The following is a 25,833-nucleotide window of genomic DNA, read 5'->3' as shown; positions in this document are numbered from 1 at the left end:
GAATGACGTCACCAAGTTTCCATTGATCGCTTGCCAGAAAGTTAGAGGGGTGTGTGTGTGTGCGAGTGAGAGAGAGTTCTCTAGTAGTCTAGTGCTCGTTGCTTAGACGCCTCTATACAGATATAGAGTGGCCGGCTGTACATTGGAGACACACCGTGTATATAGTTATATAGGTGGACCGGGGCGGGGATAAGCCACTGCAGTATTGGTGGTACCCTGTATAAATAGAGGGGGGCTTCTCTCCCAGCTGTACCTGTTGGTTCTATTCCTATCTTATCGGATCTCTATATAACCGATACTGTTAACACTATAAACCTCTATTTCGGGGTAAAGAGTAATATAATTTGAGACGGATTCGACACATCTATGAGAATCTGAGTGCCGGTTGCACAAAAGCCGATTAAATTTCAACCGTGATTAATTCCACGAGAACCAATCAGAGAAGCCGTATTTTCAAAAACGCTTTCTCTGATTGGTTCTCGTGGAGTTAATCACGGTTAAAATTTAACCGGCTTTTGTATAACCGGCACTGAGTTTTGGAGATTGAAAATAAAAATAGTTTTTTGCCAGAATTAACCTAATTGAAGACTGTAAGGTATGTTTATTTATTTATTCATTTATTTATTCGTGGACAGAATCACAAATCATATAAATATTGATTAGGAAGGAACAGCAGGCTTAGTCCAAATCTATTCCACTCCCAAATTTTGATAAATAATTAATAAAATGTCCAAAAAATAGGTTATGTTTCTACTGTAAGGTTGAGGTTCTTTATCCCTCTTTCGGGGCGAAGTGAAGATTGAGACGGATGTAACACATCTACTGTGAGGTCCACGTTGTAATGGCAGTATTTGATTAAAATTGTTGTTGCTATCCTTGTCTATCATTCGATAAAGCAGATAGCTCTATCCTTTTCCATCTCCGCATTACTGGTAAATCGTTTGTTGACTGAAGAATCACAATGAACCAACAGAATAGCTCCTAACTACCTTCTCTAGCTCCGTAACGTTGCCAGATAGTTTTTCAACAATGTAGAAATATAATCAATTAACAAAACATACAATCTCAATTATTAAAATTCATGTTTAAATCATTGAAAGATATTTTTCTTGACGGATAAAATTTAATTGATTATATTAAACAAGAATGGGCCCTACCAATTATTAGATCAAGTGAGAGACTTCAGCTACTTGGGATGCCGCATTTCATTTGATAAGGATGAAGATGTTAGATAAGGTTACACATAGTCCGAAATAGGTCAAGTCTTATAGTACTTCACTCCACAAAATTTTCAGTCCTTAATTATTTTTTCGCCCCACTTGGATGTAATGAGCTGTTTTTCGTGCGTCATATGGAGGCCGAAAGTGAATGTTTTCTGACCAGGCCGGTAAAATTTTTACGGCCCTAGGGCTGTGAAATAACTTTGAAGTCAGCTGATTCTAATTTGATGTGAAATTGAATTTGATTTGTGTTTACAAAATAGTTTATGAAACGAAATCAGTTTATGCTTCTAGAATTGAATAAAGTATTTTGCAATAAGATACTACAATTTTATTTGGATGAATGAAATACAAAAAAGATATTATAAACATATAAACATATATTATAAATTTAATTTTCAGAGTAGGATAGAACTTCTAACCTAAACTCCCGAAGTCGACAACAACAAGCATTGTTGACGTTGACATTCAGATTGGCCAAATTTCAAGTGTGCTAAAACAGCTGATCAAAAAACTTATTATTCAATAATAATTAAAACATTTATAATAATAACATCTTATTGTCATTTGAAAGAATAAAAAAGTATAAACTCAACCTCCCACATAATTGAACATAATCTTTTGGGTTATTTAGACAAATCAGAATAAAAAATAAAAATGACCTTCCACTTTTGCTTTCGAAAGTGCTTAATAAACAATAATTATTCTCATATACGGTATATATTGTTTATTTTTCAGTGTGGCGAAAAATAGCGTTCGCACCTGGGGCAAAAATGTTTTTCCGGCTCTCATGCAATCTTAACTAGTCCTCGGCCTACGGCCTCGGACTTGAAACCCGATTTCGAGCCGGAAAAGTCTCATTTTCGGCCCTAGGTGCGAAATATACTATTACATTATTGTAGTGACGATTCAGTGGACTTATTTATATCCTTAGATATAGATATATATAGTCCCTAAATCACAAAGTAGATTTTCAAATTTAGATGCTTCAAAATCAAAAATAAAACAAATATTCCACATTATTATCACTTAATTTATTTATATTTTTTTATTTCAATCGACCCATTGACTTATCTGCTTTACTTATATTGCTTTGACCTTTATTATTGGATCATCGTCAGTCGGATGTATTGAGAACTACTTTAAAGTAGTAAAGCACTCCATTACTCTCATTTGGTAGAGAGTTAGTGGGGAGGATATTTTTAATATTCTTCCCAAAGAATGGACATTGATATGTCCAAAGCTCCGCCAATTTATGTAGATGCATAACAATATGATTATTATCTATAGTTATTATATTACAAATTGCTTTTTCATATCATATACAGTTCAATAGTTATTTTCTTAGTCTATATTATGTAAATTCATCTATAATTTTGCTGTATTGTAAGCTATTGTATATAAGTGTATAAGCCAGTATATATTGTAATCTACATAAATAAAGTACTCAATCAATACCCAACATTTACCCAATGTAGGTAAATTTACCCAAAGGTACGTTATCTTATGAAGTGCCTTATTTGAATATCACAGGTATCACCCAACATAATAACTACAGGAACTCTAACTTACTGAAATGCCTTATTTGAACATCCTGAATTGGGATTCACTTTATGCTGCTAGCATTTCATGTAAAATAGCATCAACGTTTCTCATACAACAAATACTGCCAGTTTGAAGTTTTGTTCCGAATTCCATTCCTTGATACAAACATTACCAAGAGCTGAGAAACTCATTCCATTGTTCAAACACAGTCCTTCCCAGTTTCTATTATTAACTTTTACATCATCATAAACCCTGCCAGACGCACCTGCTCTGTTCATTCATTAATTAACAAGTTAAAGGAAGAAAACGGCTACGCAAAACTGCTGTTTCTTTTATTTATTTTCCGGGAAAAACTGTGGAAAGTGTAGGTTGGTTGCTGTGTGAAAATTACTGGGAAAAACGTGGAGCAGGGGAAAATTTTCGACGGGAGGAAAAATTGGAGGAGGAGGGAGACGGAAAAGTTTTGAGGTGGAAAATGTTGGAGCGTAGGCGGAGTAGTATGAAGAGAGGGAGATAGAGAAAGATAGAGATAGAGAGAGAGTGAGAGAATGAGAGAGACAGAAAGAAAGAAAGAGTGTTAGAGTGTGTGTGAGAGAGTGAGAGAAAGTTATGGTAGATAGAGCTGGAAAGTATGAAAGGAGAAAATTGGTGGGAGGAGAGGAAAGGAAAAGTTTTTCATTGTGGAAAACATTGAAAGAGTGGACAGAGAAGGATAGAAAACTGGAGAAAATAGAAAGTAAGACAAAGAAGAAAAAAGTTGAAGAATAAGAAAGAAGGAAAAGAATTGTAGACAAAGAGAATTCGAATTAGAAAGAGATCTTTAAGAAAGTTGATGGATTAGAGGAGTGAAGAAATAAGTTTATCCACGAAAGAGTTTAAGGAAAAAAGGAAAAGAAAAGAAAAAGTTGGTAAGAGTAAATTATATTTCTCCTGTAAGAGAGAAAGAAGGTTGTATTGGGGAAAGAATCAAGAAAATATTAGAGAGTTGGAGAAAGAAAAAGTGAAGAAAGCTGGATACATAACTTGGAATTGTTTGAGGCTGAAAGTGGAATGGAACTTGAAATTATTATCAACTTGATAATTGACTTTGCGACTTCGTTGTAACTTGGTGTGAGCTTCTTTCAGTCCTAATATGAAATTAATTTCTTGAATTTGATTTTGGCTTTAATTTATGTCCAGAATTGAGGGAAAGAGTTGGTCAGTTGTAAACTGTTGAATAAATATCGTATATCATGATAAAAATTGAAAATCACTAGTACTCCTAGTAACATAATATAGTTTAAAACATGTTTCAACTTTAAAGCCATTTCAAGTGAAAATTATTAATAATATTTTTATTTTTAATTTTCATGTAACTTGAATACAAGTAGCCTTAAACACGAAAGTGAACATTATTGTTATATATATTATGCATTTATAACATATTATGAAAATGCTTAATAATACACTAGAGTCGTTGATGTTATGTAGTATTTGAAACAATATCGGGGACCGAGTTTCGCTATGGAGTACAAAATCATAAAAATTTATTACGAAAGAAGAAATTATAATAATATTTATAGTTCATACAGAAATGTTCTATCTAATCACAGTGAATTGAGATTAATTTCCAGAGGAATGCAAAAATTTTCCTCACAAAGGCCCAGTTTCATAAAAGCCGGTTAAATTTCAATCCTGATTAATTTCACGTGAACCAAATCAGAGAAGACCATTCCAAAAAGATGGTTCTACTGGAATTAATCAGGATTAAAAATATCCAGGCTTTTTCGCAACCGGCACTAAGTACCTGATAGAATAATTACAAAAGTTCCATAGCTGAGTCATAATTTTGACACAGACCCACACACATGAACTCGCTCACTCACTTCCAACATCAACAGACGACGAAATAATTATTATCAGCTGTTTTTCCAAGGATGAATAATAATTATCCTTTTAATGTCCTTCAGAGTTATCCCAGGGATGAGACCTAGTGCAATCGAATTTTTTTATCATAAATCTTATATGTTAAGAATTTCGTGAGAATCGTTAGAGCCGTTTTCGAGATTCGGTGAAATATAAACATATGAACATATAAACAGAAATTGCTCGTTTAATAGTATAGGATTCCATGCTTTTACTATACAATTACGAGGAACAACGTAATGTGCTTATTTTAGTCATCAAGGTCAGATGACATCGAAAAATGACAACAATAAAGTACTACAACTCAATTATTTTCAAAACTAGCAGGAAACCCGTGCTCCGCAAGGGTCTATTTCGAAACTTGACTTAATGAAATCTTTTTAAAAGAATTGAAAATAGGTCTATAACCATCCTCGGTTAATTAAGAATCTATTTGCAAAATTCAAAGTTAATCAGTCCAGTAGTTCAGACGTGATGATGCGCCAAACATAATTTTCCCATCCCGTACGTGTATAAGCCAGTTCTTTTCTTTATCATAGTAAAGGTTACAAGTTACAACCTATCATGAGACACTGTCAGAAGGGAAACAATCAGTCATTCGTATCAGATAACACTTGTATCATGCTATTAATTTTCTGAAGTATCATTATATTCTGTGTCACTTTTGACTGGATAATTAATAACACGTCACACAATTGTTCATTGCGCCAGGTTATGACTCACATTGGAGATATGACAAATTACCATCAGTTTACTAATTTTGTTAATATTAATTAATTTGATTACAATTTCAAGTAATTGGATTACTGTTTACAGTGATCCAATATGATGAGATATTCTCCCACCATAAAATTACATTTTTGGAATTCATTTTCAATTCATTCTTTTATTAATATAATAAAAATACATTTCAATACAGAAACACTTTAAGCTGTCGGTCCCGGCTGCCTAAAAAGCAGTCGTTAGGTCATGTCAGAGGCCCTGAAATTGATCAGTTGCGACCTGAAAATTTTGACACCAGACCTGAGCCAGCCAGGTCACACGATATTATTATTAAAATAAAATTGGGAAAACTTATAAAACAGCTCTATCATGCACTTTTTGCGCTGAGAACTGCATCCACTATAAAGACAGCCCAGAAGGTGTATCATGGATATTTTTTAGTCATAATACGCTACAGCATCTTCTTTTGGGGGAATAGTAGAAATAACTTTAATACAATATTTAAGATGCAAAAGAAAGCTGTTCGTGTTTTGGAGGGCTTGCGGCCATTAATTCATGTACGCCCATTTTTAGAAAACACAGGTTTCTCACGGTCCCAGCATTGCACTTCCTTGAGATTGTAAATTTTGTCTTCAGAAATTCAGAGAGATTTGAAGGAAATGTAGTTTGCCATGGCTATAGCACAAGAGGGTAGAGTTCAGCTGTATATCAGTACCCCGCTCACAGACTGACACTTTTGGAAAAAGGACCATATTATTCGAGACTCAAGCTCTTCAATTGTCTACCTGAAGGAATACGGTTATGTGGTAGTCATAGGCTATTCTTGTCTTCAATCACTAATGTACTTGTGGAAGCGTGTGTCTATACAATGACACTTTGAGCTGATACAGATGTATAGAAAACTGTTCATGATACATGCCACTTGAGCTCTGCTCAGATTTGTGGCTTCACGTAACAAATGACAACAATAATAATAATATAATACACAAACATGGCAATAATTTATTAAGAACCGCATAGACTATTATCGATTTTATAAACAATTTGAAGGAGCAAAATCCACTTATTTAACGATTTAGAAAATAAATCCCATCAAATAACTCTCATTTGACAGAACAATATGACAATCTGAATAAAATATTCATTAAAATCCATTGTAATATCACGTGAGTAGGCTAATAACAGATGGAAAGAAATAATGTCCTTCTATTTATAAGATGACATTAAATCAGTTTTCGTTCAACAAAATGGAGTCTAAGAAGTGACGTAATTCCAATCAGCCAATGAGGGCGAGTTGTCCGTGTGGCTGAAGTCTACTCGAACGTGATTGGTCAACTCAGCTGACATTGAAATAGGCAGCTACCAATAGAAACGGAGTGATCCGTGGTTTAGTGGATAGAGTGCTTGGGTAGCAGCATAAAGATCCCGGGTTTCAAACCCTCTCAATACCAAAAGTTTTTTTAACCAGATCACTACCGTGTTATCGGATGTGCACGTTAAACTGTCGGTACCGGCTGAAGTATGACAGTCGTAAGGCCCCATTGACGGCTTAAATTATATATTCAGGCGGTGGGACCTTCCCGCAAGGGACTCCCCACCAACAAAAGCCATGCGAATTTACTTTTTTTTACCAATAGAATCCGAGACAGGCACTCTTCCAATATAGTAGGCCTACTGTATAAATTCTTGTACTGAAATGAATTAAATTTGTGTTTTGTAACAGCTAGAAGAAAAAAATATTTTTTCTATTGAAGGTTTTCAATGTTGTTCTTATATTAATTTGCAATTTTGTTTATTTTGTTTTAGAGCTTGTTGGGCGAATTCAACAAGGAACAGGAGGCGTTCATTAAGGAGAAGCAGGGGAAGGGAGGTGACGCGGCGGTCCCCCCCCTGGGTGGGCTGGCCCAACGAAGAATCCCTCAAGCAAGAGTGCCTCAGTCTTTCTACGGTAAGAAATTTATCAAAATTGCCCATTTTTTTGAAAATATTGAGGGTTTTTGGGTCCATTCTTAGATTAGCCACAGAGATGGAAAGGAAATCATTTCTTCTTTGTGGGTAGCCAACTATCCTTCTAATTGTTCCAAAGACTGATTTACACGATGCCAGTGGCTTGCTTGCAAGTTAAGATATTGATTGAAAGGTCACTGGCAAGCGGCAACTAGCATGCCAGCTTCAAGCGGGTACCCTGTTTACATGTTGCCAGCTACTGGAACAAGTCGAGCGACTGTTACCGTTTACACAGTGGCTGTCGGCTGGTGCCACTTATGGCGAAGGGGTGCCACGCGGTAGAGGGGGAAGCTGGCGCGCCAGTAACAAAAATATTTGTTCTGCTGGAACTGCCAGCTGCTGGCGCGTCCTTGGCTTGCTGGCTTCTTCAGTTACTGTCGTTTACACAGTGCTAGTCGTTGGCATCCAGTGACTGGCTACCTCAACTGGCAAGCCGACTGGCACCGTGTAAAGGTAGGCGCACACAGATCGTCATCGGACGGACGGCACGGATCAGACGATTAGATTTGATGCATTGTTTTCAATTGGAGTGCGCATACCTGGATAGGTATGCTAACCATACCTAATCCATTCCTAACCATACCTATCCAGGTATGCGCACTCCAATTGAAAACAATGCATCAAATCTAATCGTCTGATCCGTGCCGTCCGTCCGATGACGATCTGTGTGCGCCTACCTTGAATCTGCCTTAACTATCCGTCTTAACTAACTATCCTTCCAGCTGGCTAATCTTTCTGCAGTAAACAGACGTTCAATATTCACAATATTTTACTCCAAATTATAGATTTACAATATATTTTTGAGTCCATTCTGATGTGTAATATCGTCTCTCCTTCTTAATTTATTTTATTATTTTCAAATCTATGGGTTGACTATCTACACCATTTATGAGTCATACTATTGTATTCTCAAGTATTTCAATCAATTTACTTGTTTTTTACAAGCAATTGATTTTTTAAATTGTCTCAATATACTATCATTTCATTCGTTTTTCTAGTGGTATTTTGGTGAATGTCTAATCTATTTTGTAGTATTTACTACTGTTTGTACCGTGTCATCATGTGTCTTATTTACTGTATTCCCAAGTATCTACCAATTCGCTGGTTTGTTCGATGCAATTTCAAATTTTCTGTCGCTTCCTCACTCTCGCCAAATGGCAACTAGCGCGAGAGTGTGGATGGCTTCTATGCCAGCGCTAGCCTTCACTTGCCTTCGCTGCGATTTTTGTCAAACGAAGGCGAAACGAAGGCCAGCTGAGCATCCACAAATGGTCACATTGCAGTGTGCATGGCAAGACCAACGTGGCCAAGCTTACACGCTTGACAAGCAACCTGGCGAGAGTGTGGACTAGGAATAATTTGTGTGTTAGTCAAATGGACTATATAGACAGGGAATGTACTTGCTGCACGTTTATGTGCTGTACATGTAGATAACGTAGCACGTAGGTCAGCTGGTTAGTCATTCTCACAACGTTTTACAGCAAACAACGCTCAGAAACAAATGATGCAAATGCTTCAAAACAATGACAGTTGCCCTCTACAGAAGACTCGCGATCAGCTAAAATCTGGATTGCATGCATTTTTCAATGTTTTTTTTCCATTCGTCAGCTGGTCTACAATTCATCAATACATGCCAGCAAAAAAAAAGAAACCGGTTTGTTTCTATTTATAAAATAGAATTATAGTACCCTTTAAAATTAATAAAATAATAAAACAAGAATACAAATTGTAATGTAACTACTAGTTTCGGTGATCACACCATCGTCACGTTATAAAATAAATTTGCAATAAATGTTTACTCGTTTATTGCAAATTTATTTTTACACAAACTAGTAGTTACGTTACAATTTGTATTCTTGTTTTATTAATTTTAAAGGGTACTATAATTCTATTTTATAAATACAAGAAAGTAGTCCTGAAAATTCAACATTCTATAAAATGTTTGTTTCTATATTTTGCCGTCTGTAATTACATGCTCAATGTAGTGACAAGTACGTATTTACACAGGGAGGAGCTAACTCCTCTGAATGAGTTGTAAAATCGCTTCCCTGTGGTTCGGAACCCACCTAAAACTGTAGGACCATTCATCTCTCATTATCATTCGCCTCATAACCCAAGCACAAGCTTAGAGCTCACGTGGACATCACCCTCAGCAGATGTGATCATACCCTAACGTGCCAGCTCTACATTCCCTGTCTATAAGACCCGCCGCAAAGTAGACCCACGCTAATCCACGAAAAGCAACCCACGCCGTGGGATGTTTTGTAAACCATTGCTAGGTTTTTCCATACAGCTGTGTAATGATAATAATACCTGCAATGAACTTAACCACTTGTCAGCTGATTGATTATGAATAATTCTACAGCAGTGATTTAAAAAACATCCCACGGCGTGGGTTGCTTTTCGTGGATTAGCGTGGGTCTACTTTGCGGCGGGCCTTAACTCCTTCATATCATCCATGTCTTATCTATTGTTTTGCCAAGTATTCCACCAATTTGCTTGTGGTGTTAGCTAGCTGTTTAAGGAGTTGTATTGATGCATTTTTTGTTGATATTTTTCAGGATAAGCGTAACTTTGTGCGCGCACCACCTGCGGGGGTTGACTTCCAGTTCGAGTACGAGGTGTCCTACCCCATCGCCATGGCCACCCTCGCCGAGGATCCCAATTTAGAAAAGATGCGATTCGAACTTGTGCCCAAAGTGTATGTATACCTTACCTCACCAATCCACCCATTGAGCTCCAATAACATTTGGATAAAACACTATTTGTGTCATCTGTCTATTTTTTCCTAATTGGTTTTCAATGCCTGAAAGATCCTCAACTTAGTGCCAACCTAAAAAAGTGACAGCACCTGATTTCGTTTAAGGAGATGAAGGCCCTAAATGGGATGTAGCACCAAGGTAGTAAGTATTCTTGATCTTGTTTGAAAAACATCATCAACTGTGTACCAACCTTGCAAAACTATCCTTAACCTCGTTGCTAATGGTAAACTTCAGAACTGTTTTATCCTCTATTTACTTTATTTTATTTATTTATTTGTTAATGCAATTACAAATCATATGAATATGATCAGGAAAGAACAACAGGTATAACCCAATGAACCCAACTAGAGTGAGATACTTGTTATAAAGTCAGCACCTAATTATGTTGGTGTTTATATTCTTGTCTGTCATTAGACAAAGCAGATAGCTCTATCCTTTTCTACCTCCGCACTATTGACACATAGTTTATTGACTCAATGGGCCATATGAGTAAAGTTGAGCATTTGCTTATACTTGTAAAATATGGAGCATTTGCTTCATTTTCTATGAATAAACCTGAGCAAAACCTTTTGAAACCCTCATCAAAAAGTAAAAGCTTATACTCAAAATTGTATGAATAAGCTAGAGCATTTGCTCAACTTTTGAAGCAAATGCTTCAAAAAAGGTGAGTCTAGTCTAGATTAGCTTATGACCTTTTGCTTTTGAAATGGCTCAACTAATTCGTATGAGGAAGAGGAAACAACACCAGATGCGATCACAACCAATAGTTGGGAACTATAAAACTCTTTTTAGATTCAACCATGATATATATCACCATTATTCCTACAAAAGAATAAATACAAAATATCTTTATCTGATATAAAGATAGCCATCACAAAATAGAAAATAGGCATTTAAGAAGATTGATTGATTGATTGAGTACTTTATTTATGTAGATTACAATATACTGGCTTATACAATTATATACAAAAGCTTACAATACATCAAAATTATAGATGAATTTACATAATATAGACTAAGAAAATAATTATTGAACTGTATATGATATGAAAAAGTAATTTGTAGTATAATAACTATAGATATTATATTGTTATGCATCTACATAAATTGGCGGAGCTTTGGACATATCAATGTCCATTCTTCAGAAAGAATATTAAGAATATCCTCCCCACTAACTCTCTACCAAAAAGATGAGAGTATAGATGATTATAAGAAGGCTATAAGAAGATTTAAGAAGATGAGAGTGTAGACGATTATAAGAAGGCTATTAATATTATAAGATTATGCTGAAGATTTTTATAGAGCTGATATTTTTCACGCTATTATTTCAAAATTCTAATCTCAACTAACCTAAAATTCAATTCATAAATAGAAAACAGAACAGACGACGCAAACACAAGCGGTGTCTCTCCTACTTGCATATTTAGCGCTTACGTGAGCTATAAAAACAAAGTAAGACCACAAAGGCGAATCAGCTGATGAAAAATATTTAAAATACGTGAGCATTTGCTCCAGAGTTCAGGAGCAAAGATAAGAGTATAAGGTAAAACTTATTCATATAAAAATGAGCAAATGCTTATGCTTTTAGCTCATGAGCAAAACCTTATGCTCCATGCTCATGCTCATGCTTTGGTTTTATTCATATGGCCCAATTATGTTTTACCAAATTATTTCATCTCAGTTCAAAGCCAAAAAACGATTTGGCAGCAGTGCGGAAGTAGAAATATATAGTGCTATCTGCTCTGTCTAATGACAGACAAGGATGGCAAAACAATGTGATGGCAAGAATAGAGTTCCACTGATATTAATTATATTATTATCCATGATATTAATATCATGAGTTCACTAATAACATGAGTTCCACTGATATTAATGATTGCATGCGATTACAGACTGAACGACGTCAACTTTCGATTGTTTTTTCCCCAATTTTACTATTTCTTGACATAGTCTAAGTGAACAGTTTATTTTCTCCATCCATTTATCTGTTTAGAATCTTGTTCAAGTATTACGCTGCAGGCAGTACATGATTTAAGAAAATGTTTTCATTTTCTGTATACTAGACTCTGACACCTTTATGTTTTAATAACTTTAAAATTATCATTATTTGTACACTGATCACACTTACTGGGTAATTGTTGCATTTTTTGTAAATGTTTTTTACTTGAGGAAATAAATAAATTTATTATGCTACCTACATCAATAATACATTACATTGGACCATATGTAAACCAAAGCATATGCTCATGAGCATGAGCATGGAGCATAAGGTTTTGCTCTTGAGCATTAGGTAGAAGCATAAGCATTTGCTCATTTTTATATGAATAAGCTTTACCTTATACTCTTATCTTATGCTCCTGATTTCTGGAGCAAATTCTCACGTATTTTAAATATTTTTTTATCAGCTGATTCGCCTTTGTGGCCTTACTTTGTTGTTATATCTCACGTAAGTGCTAAATATGCAAGTATAGACACCGCTTGTGTTTGCGTCGTCTGCTCTGCTCTATCCATCAATTGAGTTTTAGGTTAGTTTAGTTATGCATTTTTAAATAATTGCGTGAAAAATTTCATTTCTATAATAATTTTTAGCATAAATCTTATCTCAATAGCCTTCTTATAATCGTCTACACTCTCATCTTCTTAAATGCCTATTTCCTATTCTGTGATGACCATCTTTATATCTGATAGGTATCTTTTGTAGCTATTTATTCTTTTGTAGGAATAATGGTGATATATCATGGTTGAATCTAAAAAGAGTTTTATAGTTCTCAACTATTGGTTGTGATCGTATCTGGTATAGTTTCCTCTTACTCACACGAATTAATTGAGCCATTTTACTATAAGCAAAAGGTGAAAAGCTGCTCCAGAGTAGACTCACCTTTTTTGAAGCATTTGCTTGAAAAGTTGAGCAAATGCTCTAGTTTATTCATACAATTTTGAACAAAAGCTTTTACTTTTGAGCAAATGCTCAAACTATTTTTTTTGAGCATGAGCAAAAGGTTTTGCTCAACTTTATTCATATGGCCCAATATATATGGATGGCGTCTATAATTCATTGATTTCATAGTTAATTGAATTATTGATGTTGACTGTTGTAATACTCTTGACGATCTCAAGAGCCTTGTGCAATAAAATGTTTTGATTTGATCTGATAAATTTGCAGAATAAACGAGGAGAACTTCTGGCGCAACTATTTCTACCGTGTGAGTCTGATCTGCCAGGCTAGCGAATTGAACTCAATGGCCCAGGAAGGAGGGCGTCTAGAACGCACGGATAGCGAGAATCCAGGTAAATTATCACCCAAAATCCACTCGAATTTGCTCAAAATTCACTTGAGTTTGCTGTAAAATCCATGTAGAACTTGAAATCCACTCGAATTTATTGTAAAATTCACTAGAATTTGCTCAAAATACATTTGAGTTTGCTGTAAAATCCATGTAGAACTCAAAATCCAATCGGATTTGCTCAAAATCCACTTGAGTTTGCTGTAAAATCCATGTAGAACTTGAAATCCACTCGAATTTACTGTAAAATTCACTCGAATTTGCTCAAAATCCACTTGATTTTGCTGTAAAATCCATGTAGAATTCAAAATCCAATCGGATTTGCTCAAAATCCACTTGAATTTGCTGTAAAATCCATGTAGAGCTCAAAATCCAATCAGATTTGCTCAAAATTCACTTGAATTTTCTGTAAATCCATGTAGAAATCTGGACTTTCCAGTTGAGAATGACTATGTATGCATTCCATATTGTCGGCTAACAGATGAACCGGCCAACTCAAATTTTGACCCATATGAGGATTATAAATAATGTTTTATTACAAAAATAATATATTATTATGAATTGTATAAATTGGAATAGGAGCATTCGAGGGCTTGAGCCTGTTGAACCTCTCTAAAAATCAATCCAAACTCAACCTATTTGCCATAAATTACAAATCAAGTTTTGAAAACACAAATTGAAATTGTCAATAACTTTTTTAAAAGTGGTTTACAATTTCAATTTGTGTTTCAATTATGGAAAAGTACCACAACATCATTCACAACACAACTGTAAAGACAAATCAAGTAGCCAAATTCAATGATGTTTTAAATGAATAAAGTATTGCTCAGCTATAATTTTCCTAGCAAACGTTCAACGTCGGAATAAAAATGTAAAGCACTTCATAAATAAAAAAGAATATTGACTTGTATCAGAAATGTAGAGTATGTGAAATAAGTTATAGAGTTGGCCGGTTGATACCTTTAGCCGACAATATTTTAAAGACATTCATCCAGACTTTAAAAAGGTGAGTTGGCTTGTTGAATTGGTTGTACCTTTCACTGGAGTTGATTGTCATTTTTGCAGACTTTTCAGTTATGTGTTAATAATGCATCCATTCCTAATAAGACTCTGAAATCAATAAATTATTTGCATAAATGGAGCACTCAATCAATCAAGAAAAATTTATGGTAAATCGTTTCTTGATTCATGAATATCTCCCAGTACAAAATATGAGTAGCCTGCAACCAAACATGTACATAACTTGCGAGCATAAAATCTTCAAAGTTGAATTAATCAGATTGATTTCAGCACATATACATTCCAAATAATTCTACATTTACATGTGATAAGAAAAATATTAAATTTCAATAAACATCATAAAATTAATAATTAGTTTTACAACACCCTTCCAATCTTTGCAATTAATATTTTTTTCTGACACTGCATTCCTAAGTAAAACTACCTTTTTAACGGAAGTAATGTAGTATATTTCTACTAAACTGAAACTTCCATTATTTATTTTGACTGACATCAATGTCTCAAGTCAAATAATAATGTCAACCTATCTGTGTTTGTAAATATACTTTATTGCTGTTAATGGTGCTTAATATTCCTAAAATTTTATGATTACATGAACAAAATTGTTTTGTACTTTCGAGAATTCTACAATTGCTTCAACTATTTGGTTCACAAACCAAAATAAATAGGTTTAAAAAATAGGTCTACCATTTCAACTGGAAACATTCAAATTATTATTTATATTATGAACCTCTCAATTGGTAAATGTTATAACGTTCTAATATTTATGGATTGTACTTTCAACGTTCCATATGCTCTCGAACCTCGCCAAGTTTTCAAACTGGAAATATGGGGGCGCGACAGTCGAGACCGACGACAGTCGAGGCCTGCGACCGTAGAGGACTGTTTTCCAGTCTCTATGGTCGCGAATATAAATATAAATTGTGCTTTTAAAATGACAATCACCTCTCAAGAAATTCAAGACTAGAATTTATGTCACGTATAACCTGCAAGATTGTATTTTATTCTTGTTGTAAACCTGTGGTCCAATATGACAAGAAAATTATGTGTGATGATGATCAAGAATTGTATTACTCAAGTCACAGTTTCTAGGACACTCATTCAATCTAATGGACTATTAAATATATAACTTTTTGTGTAGTTGAGAAGTTGATATTGTGGTAATTATTCATATTGAATGAAAAAGACTAAGAAATTGTCAAAAACCACAGATTTATTGATACTTAGAAATACCGGTTTCGATTATTACACCATTGTCAATCTCTGTGGTTTAAATTGTCATAATTGTCAATAAATCTGTGGTTTTTGACAATTTCTTAGTCTTTTTCATTCAATATTAAATATATAGGTTTAGTTGTCCATTATATAATATGAGTGTCCTAGAAACCGTGCCTGAATCTCAACAAATCTAATAATTGTAAATTAAAAGAAAAAAATCTATTGTTCTATTGGGCCACACTTGCAAGTAATTCCTGTTTTTTTCAAACTGCATGTGACCAAAAATGTATGTTGATCGTCAATTTATGTTTCTTTTGCTTTTTGAAGAAAGTAGCAAGTAGATTCTTTGATAAATTTCTCCAAATCTCGAGACAACATTCTAGCATCACGGTGAGAAAACTCAAGTATTATCACATCATCTTGCAAAAATTATCGTTTGCGTCGTTTTTATATTATTTTCATGCGCACATATCGGTTGATTCATTTATTCATGACTATTTTGTTGCATCATGTTATTTTTCAATCATTGTCTTTCGAATAATGAGCCAAAAAATTGTGAGATTTTATGAAAAACAAATCTAAAACGTTCCAATATTGAACTATGCTTGGTTCTAATATAAATCATTACTTTGCGCTTTCTGAGAAAAGCAAAAGTTTATCTGTGATATATTCATAAATTATTGGAAAATCTTTTGTGCAAAATATTAGCCTACTCTGTATTCTTTATATTCACTTTATTTTGGTATAAATTATTTTCTTCAAGAGTAGACTCATGAAGCTGGATTCGGACACAACAGTGACAGTGAAAATATATTTCTCATATGTTCTAATGGTGTTATTCATACTCAATCGGCTGGGTTGAGTGTGAATTCTCCAATTAGAACTCTTATGAATTATATTTTCACTGTTATAAGGGAATCCAGCTTGAGTCTTCTCTAGAATGGAATGTGTACTAATTATAGTGAATAAGTTGTTAGTCATTCAAGGTCCGGTTTCTGGAACACTTATTGAATCGAATGGACCATTAAACCTATAGATTTATCAAGTGTCCTACAAACTGGGTCTAAGTCTAATAACAACAATTTTCATTTTAATAAATTCATTAAACGTAATAGTTTGCTAACCCAGATCAACTGATGCTTATCTTATAATTGTTTATATAAATGATTAGGACTATTTCAATAAAATAAAGAGGACCATATCTAGGCTAATGTCTGTTTTAGGTTCATTCATATCAAATATATATTCCCCAGATACATTTTCACTCAAAGCAGTCACAAAAAATAATAAATCCTCATTAATTAAAAGATTATTAATAAGACAATTAATCTTAAAAGTATTAAGAGCCTCCAACAAAAGTACATTTGTAATTTGGTATCTCCCGCTATAGTGAGGTCCACGTTATAATGGCAGTGGAGGAAGATATAATAAGAAGAGCGTTGCCGATACTCTGCCTTGCCAATGCCTTCTATAGAGGATGGATTATACCGGTATATCTGATGTAATATTAACTGTTCATTCCTGTACAATTTTCATAATTGAGATAAAATATTTTGTTAATTAATTATATTTATACATAGGCCTAAATTAAAACGTTATGGCAACGTTGCGGAGCTAGAAAAGGATAGCGCTATCTGTTTTGTTGAATGGTAGACAAGGAAAGCAACACCAATGTTAACCAAATACTGCCATTATAACGTGGACCTTACTGTATTGGAACAATCCGCTAGAACAGAATTGATGGAAACTGATTAAGCGGTTATTATCGACTCTGATTGGAGGGATTATTTATGGGCGCTGACCAATCACAAGCCAGTAAACAATTGGCTTGGCTTGACAGTCTGTGTGGTAATTGAAATTGCCTCATTATCTGGTCCCAACCGATTTGCGAAAATTAATGTGAGTCGTTACGTTTCAAAGTGATTGAAATTGAGTTTATTCTTCTTTGTTCACAACAAAATTATGCGGTACAATTAGTATGAAGAAGGCTCCTCATATGAGCTAATGCCCAATAATAGATTCTCTTGTTGTGGGTACCTATTTTTTGACAAGTGTGTTTAATTTTGCAACTGAAAAAATTGAAATTTCGATCAGAAATTACATCTTTATTCATTTTGAAATTGAAATTTCAATGGTCAACGTGGATAGTTGTTTTATATCGTAGTTTCTTCCATTCGACCAAATGGTCATATTTATAAATGACCAAATACATCCTTATTTCCCAATAACCATAGATATATATTTTTTTAATTTACCATAGATAATGGTGACGTGGAATAAGTTGGATTCGAATTGTGGGAATTGTTTAACCCAGCGTGATACCTAATCACTGTGACGTGCTATCGGTACTGCCGTTGGAAGGGTGACTGCTTGAGGCCAGCTCCACCAACTGATATTCAATCATTTATCCATTCATTTATACAGGGTGGTGGAGATGGATCGGCTAGTTTTAAAATAATTGTCTCACTTTCAATTTTGAAGGTACTGGGTTGTAACAGAGTGCAAAAGGTGTACCGTTACAATGGAAGTATATTATCAGAAAATTAGTCAAGTTAGTTTTTGAAAATGACATCCATCAAATGCCTTCCTTCTCCAGTGATGCTTTTTTGGAGCCGGTCTTTAACGGTCCGCATTCCTTCGCACCCATAGACGTTGCCAAATCGTCAGATGTATTATAAAAATCAATTCTCATTTATAATCAGATGTGGACAACGTTAATCAACTCAGATTTGGCAACATTACACTCATCTGTTCCAATCTCAATCGGATTATTTTATTGCGGTTGTCTAGTGGTAGTCGTGTCTAGAATAAAATAGAAAAAGGGTAGTAATAATTAATTACTATATCACTTAATTTCTTGAAATACCTGTTTAGGGTACTAGTTAATTCAATTAAATAAATAAATTAGATAATTGGCTCATTGTTCGCGACACCATCTCATTTTCGTTTCTGTTTTTTGTTTTCTTTTTGCTTGCTGCACTTGACTGACCGTTTAGCGTTGCATTCATCGGCCGAGTCGGGCGGCCGCAAGTACGACGCAGCCGCAGCCGATTGCGGCACACAGCAGCACCAGAATGCGGCTGCCGCAGACTGCAGTCCGCTGCACGAATTTGTGTCGGATGCGTTTGCGGCTAGTTCGCAGGACATCGAGGAGGTTCAGCAGGGTATGAAGAAATTGGGAATGGAGACGGCGCCTGTTAATGGTAGGTAAAATTGACGTTCAAGGGGCGTTTACATCGGTCAAGTTTACTTGAATTCTAGTTAATTTCAGGGATGGAGACAGCGCCTGTTAATGGTTGGTACATTGACGTTCAAGGGGCGTTTACATTGGTCAAGTTTACTTGGAATTCAAGTTATAGGGTGTAAAAAAATTAAACTCAAATGAATCTGAACTAAACCAGAGATGCCCTAAGACAAAAGACCAGTTGGTAGAAAATGATTTGAAAGAAAAGACAGGAAAGTACGGCTCAACTCACACATACGCGACTCAGGTCGAGAAGAGACTCGACTCTAGTCGAAAGCATGTGTCTTCAAATGGTGTTTTCAGTCGCGGAGACTAGAGTCTGAGGGTCACCATTTGGAAACACATGTTCTCGTTTAGAGTCGAGTCTCTTCTCGACCTGAGTCGCGTATGTGTGAGTTGAGCCTGAAACTAAATTGAAAGATGCCCGTTTAGGTTGCCCTCAATAGACTATAGTGAGGTCCACGCTATAATGGCAGTGGAGAACGATAGGAGAACAACGTTACCGATCCTATGTCTTGTTAATGCCTTCTATACACGGTAGCTAATACAGGCTTATAATTTAATATTAACTGTTCATTCTCGTTTTAAATAATCAATTTTATTCTAATATCGGGGAACCGAGCTTAGCACGTTATTCTTATTTATTGATAAAAAGAACATAATTCTCTAAAATGATCGTGTTTATATTTTACAGCTGGCTATACATCAGTTTATGAATTTCGGGGATGCGATATTTTGATTTTCCACAGAATCACTCGCTCACTTTTTACTATCCACAGACGACGAAAGTCTCAGCTGTTTCAGCCAAGGATGAATTATCCTTTTAATGTCGTTCAGCGAGTTTTCTCAAGGATGAGACCTAGTGCAATCGAATTTTTATATCATAAACCTACTATGTTCCAAATTTCGTGAAAATCGTTAGAGCCGTTTTCGAGATCCGTTGAACATAAATAACCAGATATAAATATACACAAATTGCTCGCTTAATATAATAGGATTAAGCAAGAAGTTATATTTATTAATAATTTCATAATGAATTTTTATAATTAAGATGAAATATTTTGTTGATTAATTATAAATTCTACATTGTTAAAAGACGATCTGATAACAGAGTAAAGCGAGAAAGAGATAGGGCTATCCTCTTTGTTGAAAGATAGACAAGGATAGCAATATCATTGCTAATCAAACACTGCCATTATAACGTGGACCTCACTCTAGGACCATATTTCATGAATACAATGTCGAACCGTATGGAAAGACACTGTGAACTTGAATTATAAAAATGAATCACTTGTTGGACATAATATAGAGGTGATTTCATTCTTGAGTGTACTTGACATTTCAAGAGGGATCATAGTAATCGTTATTCATTCATTTATTCCACATTCCATAATACACAAATCATATAAATGATCAGAAAAGTTACAACATGCCTAGCCCAAATCCCTGTCCGAATTTTGATACCGTTGTAATCTCACATACAAAATAAACTCGAAACTCCTCAGACGAGAGCTGATTTCTTCTACAACATGAAAAGGTATTTCTTATTTTTTTCTGAAATTTCACACCAGATGTTGTGATATAAATTTTTTCTACTCGTCAGTATTTTGTGTAGTTTATGCCATTCATGCTTATTGCTTCTTCCATGCACATGCATGCTTATTTTATGCTCAATTTTTTGGAAAAATACAGTTGATGCTCGTTTCAACATGATCAATCGTAGAAATTATCAATATAAAATGTTTTTATTTTATTAACTGGATTCAAGTATCCAATAATAGTAAAATTTAATTCTTTAAAGTGCTGTATCTCGAATAATGTTCCCACACTATGATGCCATATAATATTCGCATACTATGATATGATATAATTAAAATTATATTTGAATAATGTTGATATTATAATTATTATGAACCCCAATGATGTTTTGGAGACCGTGATGTTTCAATTTTGAAAACGTCAAGTGCAGGAAGTTTTTGTCTGGATTTATTTAATTCTATTTAATCAAAATGTATTGCTAAAATATCTATAAAAATAGATTCACTTAATAGCTATAGGTAAAGGATAATACTATCATGATAGTATTCAAGACCTATCATAATAGTATGATAGAAACTCAAATCTACAGACTTTTTCTTCTTTATCAGTACTTCAGAGTTAGAAGGGCGTAAGTTTCAAACGGCTGATTTTACAGGAGAGCCCAAAAAGTATTACACTCCCAGCCGGGGTTAAAAGAGCGTGATTCGAATCAGCATTACAGTTACTTGTCAAATAATGGACTCACGTTGTTTCAGTATTAATGCTTACTGGACTTACGCTCTTTCAGCTCTGGCTATCTTCAAAACAATCAACTGCAGAGGATTTACGTTATCGTGAATCTATAGAGTTCGAAAAACTGAACATGACCCACTAAAAACATAATTTTTTCAAAGAATGGACTTACGCTTCTCTAGCTCTGAGGTACAGCTTTATCATCTACCATGAAAATTACAGGCTTTGTGTTAAATTTTACACTCTGTTCTTCATGAAACATAGTCTTATTTACGGTATAATTAGATTGATATATGTCATTTATGATCTGAATTCCTAGAGTATTCCATGAAAATTCGACTTTTGAGAACCAAAATCAACTCTCAGATGCAACTCTCAGTTGCAAATAATTTCTAGAAACTGATATCTGTTGAAACGAGCATTGACTTTATTCACATTATTTCAGATTCTCCTATGAAGTGAATATTTATTTAGTATTTAAATTGAAATCCTTCCACAAAGGTTATTATTTTAATGAAAGCGTCAAAAGAAATGTTATGACTTTGAAATTTTCATTCGTCTTTAGGAATAACTCTAAAATATTGATCATTAATATTATTCAAGAGTAGAAGTCTACTACCTCTTTTGAGATTTGTAAAAACTAACTTCAAAATATATAAAAAATTGATAATTATTTTTAATATCAATCAGCTCAATAAAAAATATCCTCTGACTTGTTTTCATCTATTTATTGCCTGTATTGATAGGGAAAAGTGTATTGATACTCAAAACTATTTTATTTTCAACATAATTTGGTAGTCTTAGATCAATTTAGCAACAGATTCGTACGGTAGTGATGTAGTTGAAATAATATCATGTGAGACTTTGCTCTATGAAAAACGTTCATAATAATTTATGATAAAATAAATTTCTATATTCATAAACCATGATTTAACGATGCTACTGTTTGTTATTTCAATGTGGGAACTTAATAATTTAGATTGGATTTTCATGGGTTTTTAAAATATCTATTAAATCAATTTAATATGATAAAATAAATTTCTATATTCATAAACCATGACTTAACGATTCTACTGTTTGTTATTTCAATGTGGGAACATAATAATTTAGATTGGATTTTCATGGGTTTTTAAAATATCTATTAAATTTTTTCTGTGTTGTTTTTGTTCTGACAGCTTAATCGGATGAAGAGCTCTCCCTCCACTGACCTCCTATAATAAATCCTGTATTCAGAATACATAAATTGATTACAAATACATGCGTATTGACTTCTCAACCGTATGCCATATACATATTATATATTATAAAAATTGTAATAAAACAATAATATATGAGAATTCAATTGCATAGCGAAAGATGACAGATCTAAAATCTATAACTTACTTAATTTAAAAATAGATAGTCATTTTTCATATTAGATAGTTTTATCCTTGTTTTCGTTTTAATCAATGTCATCATTCTTGATTTTAGTGAGTAAGTAAGTATATAATATTATTTTGAACATATCATTCCATTCCAATGTTTTCAAATAATTGCGTTCTCCCTATTGTATTTTTATATTATTAATTTTTTTGCATGCATCATTGTATTTTTTAGCAGTCATTTTACATTTTTTATTTGTTTTTCTTCATGTTACAGTGCATAGTTAGATTTTTAAGTTGAGTTGATTTGCGTTCATTGAAAGTTTTAATATTGAGAATAGTTTAGAGCAAATGATAACTGATAAAACGTTGATAATATTCAAGATACTAGTCATTTTTATAATATTTAACCTATTATATTATGGGTATTTAGTTTCTCAAATAATCCTATATTGGTCACTAATACAAGACTACCCATAGAAATGGAGGTTTTTAGAAGATAATTCATAAAATACGATTAATAATTGGACATTATCAAGAAAAAGAATGTCAAACTGATTGATTTTTAAATTAATATGGAGAGTAGTCTTCATTATCTAAACTAAAAAGTTATTACAAGACAATTAAAAATTGTTCACAATATTATAAATTTGTTAGATTAGTGCATTTGATCCAAAGTTTTTCAACGTTGACTAATTTCACAAGATTGTCTTAGCTTGAAACGCGCCTCATGTATAAATCATGTAGGATGTTAAACAAATTCTCTTAATATTTAGGTGGAAAAGTATTTGATTTAAATTGAATTTTTAGCAACTTGAATTTCAATTTATTCGGTAGTGAACTTCCAAAACTGAAGGCCTTGAAAACTTGGGAATTTGAGGCCTAAATCCTTCAACTATAGTGAGACCTAAAATATTCAGAATTTATTTTAATTTCCAACCAGAAAGGGATCTTCATAAATGATCTGAAATTATGGTTGTCATGATAAACAATTAGAACTCCACCTGAATCAAATTTTTTTAATAATTGATTTTAATTGTCAACCATAAAGGGATCTTATTAAATGATCCAAGATTAAGGTTGTCATGATGAACAATTAGAACTTCGCCTAACTAAAAATTTGTTTCAATTTTTCTTTTTTAAATTCTTGGAATGATGATGACAATTTAATGTATTTATGTGGAAAATTGAGCATTTAAGTTCTCTTTAACTCACAATTTATTCTTTGCACTGCAAACTGCCATACTTTTGATGTTATTATAATACATAATATTATAAATCAAAGTGATTATCATAGCAATACAATTTTTCTTATAACTTATGAATGTTCTTTGCTAGCCTATATATTATAATATGTGTGTGTACTAGGAAAAACTACAAACTATTATGAATTTGAAATTTTGATGTCTAAATTTAAATTGAATATTGATGTTCCAACTATAAATAAATATAGATTAATAATTTCCCATGTGAAAATGTTAGGTGCTCTGGGATTATTAAGGAGACAATATAATTTTCTCCGAGTAAAACTAAAATAATAATTCAAATATTATTGATTGTATTCGATTATAAGAAAATGCTGGAGTTACTTGAGTCTTAGGTCAAAAAATCCTCTATAGGATTGCTAGGAAAATATTTTGACCCAATTCTAAGACACAGAATTACTAATCTTGGTAACTCCAATTGAAATTAATATTTTTTTGATACATTTTAATGATAAATTAACATTTTTAATTTTGAAAATTAAATTGAATTAATATTTTTTCTTATTTCCTGAGTGCCTTAGATATTATAAATGTTTGATGTTATATACAGTGTTAGGGGAATTTTATTTGGAAACTACTTTCAGTAAACTTTAAATAGGACTACCTTGAGTAGAATCATCCCAAATAAGGTTGCCCTGAGAAAAATGGGTACCTTGGGCAAAATTACTGAAAGTGGGGTGACCTTGGGTAAGGCTTAAGGCTCCCTCAAGTCCCCAATCAATGTGCAGTATTTGTACGTTGTTTAATTCTCTGAAGTGAATTAAATTTAACTAATCGCTTCCCCAAGTTATAACTTCGAATAATGTTGATCGCAAGTGATAGTATTGAAACTTATTGAAATGATTTTTCTCGTGGTGTAATATTTTCAAATATTGATATAGATCGTTTTAAATTTGCTATAAGGTTGAAAATATGGATCAATAGTGATAAAAAATGTAACATTTTCAAATTCAAATACTTCTGAAGCACTTTTAAAAATAGTCGTAGCCTACTTGAATTGAGCAATATATGCGAAAGTGCATTAGAATCGTCACATAGGTTAATTGTTTTAACAACTTGATGTATGCCGAGGTGTGGGTGATGCCCATATGAACCCTAGACTTGTGCGAGGGATGAATAAGCGTGACCAATCGTGATCACATGAAAATAATAGAGAGAAATAATCATCATTACTGAGTCACTTCCCCAAGTCATATCTAACTGTGCATTTCAATAATAATTTGAAATAGGTTATAGAATCATTTGAAATTTCAGCATTTAAAATATAGCATTTCCGTACTGGGTTAATTCAATCCATCTAGGAACCGTTTTAAAAATGTATTTGATCTCATGAATTTGAAAGATATTTAAGTATAGGATCAACAAATCCTAGAGTAGCTATACTCAAATAAAAGCAGAAAGCTATTTGAAATGATGCCTTGAGTTTTACTCTTAAATAAGATTAAGTGATCCTACAGCTAAATTTAAATGAAAAATTGGAAGCTAATTAATTGAGATTAATTTCAATGAAGCTAATTAATTGAGATGAAAGTATTGAAGTGATTGGAGGAAGTTTCTTTCATGAAAGCACTAATTATAAAAAGGAATTTTTAGCACTAATTAGAAGGGTTTAAAGAAGCATTAGGTCAAACAAAATATATTTCAGGGCTAGTCAATTCAATCTTAAATTTTTAAAATAATCCGTGTAGGCCTACTGTTTAAACCATGATAGTAGAAGACTTAAATAAACATGAGTTCCAAATATTTTTTAAATATTCTCCATGCTTGTGGTAACAAATGCGTATTGATTCATTAATCAAATTCATTCAATTCTTGATAATATACATTTAAATAATTTATCAAATTCATCAATTCACCAATTTCTTGAAATATATTTAATCAAACAACAATTACATTCTTTTGAGGCAAAGTTAGTAAGTATTATTACTGTCCCTCTAGTATATCTCTAATAAAAATAAATATTCTACAACAAATTTTCAATGCATATAGATGAAGGTTCTGCATGCCG

The 25,833-nt window shown here is 33.3% G+C and overlaps 1 protein-coding gene across 1 annotated transcript in view; it reads left to right on the top strand.

Annotated features, from left to right (window-relative positions):
• The window catches only part of LOC111046640 (synapse-associated protein 1), a 91,520-nt gene that overhangs the window by 57,123 nt on the left and 8,564 nt on the right, over positions 1 to 25,833 (top strand). The window contains 5 exon segments of the mRNA XM_039433315.1: positions 7,200 to 7,276; positions 7,278 to 7,341; positions 9,962 to 10,101; positions 13,326 to 13,450; positions 18,681 to 18,887. Coding sequence (XP_039289249.1) covers positions 7,200 to 7,276; positions 7,278 to 7,341; positions 9,962 to 10,101; positions 13,326 to 13,450; positions 18,681 to 18,887 — 613 coding nt within the window.

The sequence above is a fragment of the Nilaparvata lugens genome, chromosome 7 (genome assembly GCF_014356525.2).
Source record: "Nilaparvata lugens isolate BPH chromosome 7, ASM1435652v1, whole genome shotgun sequence".
NCBI lineage: Eukaryota > Metazoa > Arthropoda > Insecta > Hemiptera > Delphacidae > Nilaparvata > Nilaparvata lugens.
This window is presented reverse-complemented; position numbering and strand designations above follow the sequence as displayed.